General features: G+C 51.1%; 1 protein-coding gene across 1 annotated transcript; it reads right to left on the reverse strand.

The window, feature by feature from the left end:
• Nucleotides 1-2,193: 2,193 nt before the first annotated feature.
• On the reverse strand, nt 2,194-5,292 carry Z518_10406 (uncharacterized protein; the record flags this gene model as incomplete). The annotated part of the gene is made up of 1 exon (XM_013411949.1): nt 2,194-5,292. One exon carries the CDS (start codon nt 5,290-5,292, stop codon nt 2,194-2,196), a length of 3,099 nt encoding a protein of 1,032 aa, XP_013267403.1.
• Nucleotides 5,293-6,129: the final 837 nt, after the last annotated feature.

The following is a 6,129-nucleotide window of genomic DNA, read 5'->3' on the forward strand; positions in this document are numbered from 1 at the left end:
GACCTCTTGCCGCTCCCCTGAGTATCTGAGATTTTTGAATCTAGGACACACCTCTCACACTTCCATCCCACTTCTTACTCGCTTGTACAGATCAACTCGCCCTATGTGACCGTGGAGCCTAGGTTTGAGGTGGGATGGTGCACTTTTCCCCTCTGCTGGCCAGTGTGTACGTCATTTGATGCCTTTTATTGGCGAATTGAGGAGGGATGGTTTGTGAAGTCGGAGAAACTAAGAGGTGCCTTAGCCAGAGGCGCGAAATCAGGTGCCCCACGTGATAAGTTGCGTCGCGCAGGTGACGAGGGCAATGGACAAGGAGGAAGCCCAGGAAATCCGCGGCCGATACTCTGTCGAGGGTGAGAAGGTGAATCGAGACTGCCTACGTACCTACGCGATCTTTCTGGTCGCTGGTGCCTGTATCCATGAATGTAATTGTCATAACTTACGGGCCTATCTATGAATGGGAACTTAAATGGAGATGGGACCTTGTTTCCCCATAGGATAGGCACACTGATCACAGAAGTCGAAGGATACGACACATGAACCGGTCGAAATGGAGAGGACGGCTTCAGAGATGCACAGCATGACGTGGTCGGGGAACAGGAAAATGGAACGTTCAACTCATCTCTCACGCTAGGGGCCGAGTGCGAAGTGAGAACGAATAGATCAACAATTGTGGCTACGTGGTTTGGGTGGCTCGGATGATTCTGTTTATCATGGTAAAAGAGGAAAGTAGAATATTGCAAATGGAAGATTTCATTGCGGGACGGAACTCGGGATGGAACTTTGCAATCCGGTGCTGCCTTTGTTCTCCAGGGTTATCGACCGGGGCTTTCTGGGTTAAATGGGGCACGCATCATTCTGCGTACTATACCAAGCGAACCTCGCTCGAAACATTAGCACCCAGGTGACCTGTTCCGCCAGTGCAAAACCAGGCCATGGGATCCATAGATGGAATGTGACTTTTTGGCCAAGCAGCTTTATGGATCTCTATTTCCAGGGGGTTTTTTCGTTCCAGGTCAGGTGTGAAGATTCATTTTGGTGATTGTACCCGATAAGGGATAGAATGGCCCCTAGTTAAATTTGACTCTGGAGATGCCTTTCGGGTGGACAGGCCCGAGGAGTCAGATTGTAGTTTGCGATCCAGACGCTCTTCACCAAGAGTCCAGACATGACGTACGTCTTCCCGCTGAAGATTTGACGGTTACAAAGTTCCTGCTCCCACGGATAAGGCTGGTTCGGCGTGGATAGATGCGGCAAAAATATGGACTCAAGGCGGAAGCGGAAGTGGTGCTGGATGCTGACGAACTCCTCGAGCAAGAATACGAGTCATCTACCTGAACTGACACTGACGCATCGGTGCTCGTGCTCGTGGACTGGATGGGCGGTTTCGGTTTCAGCCACCAGCTGGTTGGACTCAGGCTTTGAATCAAAGAGATATGGGCTAAGAGCACTGGCGATGCTGCATCGGAGTGGGTGTCGAGCCTCAACACTTCCGTTAGTTGGGCATGTGTGGAGCGAAGGATTCTAGCCTCAAAAGATGCCCAGTGCGGCCAACTTTTGAGGTTGAGTCCGCCCTAAACTTACAGTACGGTTCCGAGTGAGCCTAGCAGGGCAAACAAGCGAGCCTTATTGGAATTATGCGTGCTCCGTGCTTCGTGTCGTTACTTGGAGTTGGCTGGTGGCGCACGATGAGGCGTGGCGCTAGGGCACATGACTGCCTGGCCCTCTGCCCCCCGCATGCCCGAAATTTTCCTTCCAAGCGGTGATGTCAGACGTTGCTTCTTCTGGTGCTAAAGTTGTTCGTAAGTGCCTGGGTACCTGGTACCTGGGTGGCAAGACCTGCCACGTGACTACCACATACTATGCGATAGGTTCCTTACACCACGAGATTCCTTGGTACCAGAAGAGGAGGAAATGTGCAAGTGCACAAGTGCGATCTTCTGTCTGTTCTTCTGGCCTGACATTGCGTGCCCTGCAGGCTTGGGCATCAACACATACGAAGATAAAAGGACATGCATTTCGATGTTGGGATGTCTGTTGAGGCTGAACTCGAGGACTACCCCACCGGCCCTTTGGGCGCCCGTTGTACTTTCGTCTGTCTGCACTTCATCATTGATCATCATTTGCGCCGATCTCATGTTCCCATGCGGAAATGCTCCATGCCGACCTCGTGCAGGCCTGTGTTCGACCTGCTTATTCAATTGCCAAATCCTTTTCCGCCATTCCATGTCCATTCCCTTCTCCAGCCTCCACTCTTTCCACGGCCTTCGCCTTCTTCTTCTTTTTCCTTTTCTTCTTGACAACCTCTTCGTCGCCGCGATCTTCACTTTCAATTTGAGGTGCTGCATTCGCATCCCCGACTTGGGCCCGTATCTGCTTCTTCTTCTGCTTCTTTCGGACCACGGTCCCTTCCACATCAACCCCTTCGCCCATCACCGTCCTCTCTCGTTCAGCCTCTCGTTGCATTTCAAGTCTCTTTTTCTCCACCTCGCGAAGGGCGATGGCCATCTCCAATTCCTCTGCTTCGCGTCGGAGAATCTCTGATTCGATTTCCCCCGCTCCTTCGAGGCTGAGATTTTTGAGATTTGACGAGTCAACGGTGAGGAGGCTTCGTGTTGGCCGAGTCGGAGCTTGGGTACGGGATTTTGGATGGGGGCTGAGCGAGCGAGGTCGATTGGTCACCGGGGTGGTAGATAGAGAGGTTGAGTTGGATGCTGACTGTGACAAAGACCGCGAAAAGAGTGTCCCGTCCGCACCCAGGTCGAGAGTTTCATCTGCGGCGACCACAAACTTCCGCATTGGCCTCTTCTTTCTTGCCGGGCGTTGGTGGTCGTGCTGAAATTCCTCTAATCCTGTGTTTGCCGCTGTCGTTCGCACCTGGTCAATCTGGAGGTCAATAATCGGGATGGAATCGACATCCAATTCGTCATCTCCATTTGATTTGCTGATAACGTCGTGGAGACGAGGGCTTGATTCTCCAGAAGGCGCAATATAAAATGGGTCGTCCTTGTGTCGGGCTAGTCGTTCAGCTTTACGTCTTGCCCGAGTATCTGGAGACTCGGGGACGGATTGATATGACATCGGTTCGTGTTCCGAAGGCGATCCGAGGAGGGCGGCGGCCGAGTGAGGCTGCAAGGACGACATGGCCTGAACAGGTTCGCGATCATAGTAGAAGGCGCGGAAGGCGCCATCGGCAGATTCATCCTCGTCGGCCATCTGCGAGGCTTGCAGGATGGATGATAGATCAGGGTTGATCGGAACGTCAAGGTCCAAGTCCGGAGGTACCGGGACTTTCTTCTGCGCGGCCGATGAAACGGGGTTCAGTTCGATCCCAGAGAAGAGCGAAGGCATGGCAGATGTGAGAAGAAGTGGTGCCTGGATACTATCGCGGGATTGTGCGGACAGTGCTTCTGAAACAAGTCGCAGGAGCTCGAGGAACTCCACGCTTCTCTCTTGAACGTCAAGGTTGGGGTGAGAAGACAGTTGGTCCAGGAATTCAGTGGTGCGTGCAAGCAAAAGCGACATCGTGGTCCCTCTTGAGACATTCCATTCCCGGTTGGCGGTCATAGCAATGTTGGCCATGATCTTCGGAATGGCTTGGACGAATATTGCCAGTGTTGCCGGCGAAAAGTTTTCTGACGATTCGTGAATTAAAGAGTTGAGGACTTCGTAAGGATTGGATAGAAAATTGGCAAACTCTCCGCATATCCATGCCGCTGATTTCATGACTTGATCTTGTCCAGAACCATGTTTGGGGTACGCGATTGTGCGATTGGACAATAGGACAAGCGTTTCAGCCGCTTTGATTGCTTCTGGACGGAGCTCTTTGACTCGAACTGCAATGTCACGAAGTTGACCTCCGATTCGAGACCCCAGGGAAGTATTGTCGTCGGTTGAGGTTCTCAATGACTGAACGTTCTTGTCTGCGGGAAGGTGCCGGACCAGGTGGACGAGAATCTCGAGATACCATTCGAAGTCCGTGATGTGGGCGTAGGTATTTTGTGAACCCATGTCCAGAATCCGTGAAATCATTTCATGACGATACTCATCCGGCAGTGGTACGTTCTCTGATCCTCGTTTATCCAGTATCAGTCTCTGCTCCATGTCTGTTTGTCCTTCATCCAAATGTCCATTGGCAACGTCGGTGGCCGATGGTGAACTTGCAAGTTGCTTGATAAGTCGATCAACGACGCTTTGTAAATTGCCGCTGTTCACCATGCCTGGCACCAACTCTAGTGCTTGCATTTTGATTGAAATATCCGGGTCGTCTAGACAGCCCATGATGACGTCTTGCTGCATAGAGACAAGGGTCGGATGAGACCCGACAATCTTGTTGAAAGCTAGCAGTGCAACATATTTCAAATTTGGGTCGCCATCCAACACAATCATGCCTCTTAGTTTAGAAATGCAGAGATCGGCCACTTCTTCAACGTCAACTCCACTTTCTGCTCCATCCAGGATGCCTCCTTGAATGATCCCACTGATACACTCGTAAAGCAAGGACATTGCTGTCGTTTCCTGGATCAATTTCGTGAGGGGGCGAACGAGTTTCTTGACCAATCTTGGTTCGAGAGGAGTGAGAACGGCAAACAGTTTGATGATTTTGATTCCCATCCAGTTATTCTTTTGCGCCAGGAGGAGATCGAATAACCTCGGTGCCAGGGGTAAAAAATCGTGTGGTCTTCGCCATCCTAATTCGCAAACAACATTGACAGTGGCGGCCGTGACGCTGCCGTCTTCTTGCTCGTCTAAGAGTCGTTCTTTTATTTTTGGCCATGCCGCTCTCAAAGTTTCCGGGTATACCAAAGCCAGTCTGTAAAGTGTGACAATGGTCTTTTTGCGCACAGCGGGCTGGGAATGCGATAATCGTGGAAGAAGGTCCGTGAGAATGGACAGAGCCAGAGAAGGCGTTACAATGTGTGGTAGAGTCACTAAAGGCAGAGAGAGAATAGGGATGGAAGGAGAGGTGAGATCCTTCTTCAGCAAATTCTCAGCCAGCATGAGGACCTCGGTCTCCGGTCGAAAGCTCTGGACGGCGGCGAGATAGCCTACTCGCTTCTGCATCTGTTTGGCCGAGGCCATAACTTCCAAGACGTTGAAAGCTGCCCACGTCATATCGTAGCCAAACATTTCCAGATATATCAGTTTCAGGAGTGCTGTTGCCTTGACGTCAAGATCCTGCGATCGAATCTCACTCCGGCACTCTTTGAGAGCGCCTTGAATGTATTCTGCTTCATTTCCTTTGTGGCCACGAAGGCCTCGAATGAGGTCGACAAGGGATTTCTCGAACATGTTGAACAACTTCGAAGGGGAGGTGTCATACGTGGTCCGCTGTTGATACCACCTTACATATCCCGCCGGTCATGATTTCGTACGCGAAAGTGAATAGATTGAAGGAATCCTCATCACGGGAACGTCAAGTCCGATCTATCGATTGAATACAACAACAAAGCTCCCCTCTCCTGTTCTCAACATTCTTTTCGCTGGCCGGAATGATTTGATGGACGGCGGTGGAAGTGGTGGTGTGGGTTTGAGGTGTCAAGAGGCGAAGGATGTGCATCACCCAAATGCCAAGAACCGGTTTAATCCGCGGCGAGCTCTAAAGCAGCGCTGTAAACCCTCCCTACCCAGATGGCATCGCTATACCTGTAGAGGTAAAGAGCTAAGGCTCTTTTACTTAGCCAACTTATAAGGCCCTAATAGAGATGTATCACTATATCACGGAGAAAGAGAACCCGTTCTCTCATCTCCTTTTTCGGGGACAGAATTGATCCATCACGGTCTCGCTTGCCCCTGCATTTGCTGCACTTCCAGAGCCTGTGAGGGTTATCGGGAAAGATCAGCTGAATCAGTTCCTGATCCCTGTCACACCATTTCATGCACTGTCGCACAAACCCGACATCGTCCCACGGGACGATATTCCCGGCACAAAAATGATCTCCACTGACATTCTTCTCCCTCCATCTGAATGTGGCCTGTGCAATTCAGGTGGTCTCCCGTGCGAATTGCTCTAAATCCGGCAACTTTGAGAATCGGTAAGTCCTACGGCATTGTACGAATTTGCTTGATCGCTTTCTTCGTGTCACTCGCCAGTGCCTGCATCAACGTAATTCTCTGGAAAGCAATCTA

Source organism: Rhinocladiella mackenziei, assembly GCF_000835555.1.
Source record: "Rhinocladiella mackenziei CBS 650.93 unplaced genomic scaffold supercont1.9, whole genome shotgun sequence".
In the NCBI taxonomy this organism is placed as follows: domain Eukaryota; kingdom Fungi; phylum Ascomycota; class Eurotiomycetes; order Chaetothyriales; family Herpotrichiellaceae; genus Rhinocladiella; species Rhinocladiella mackenziei.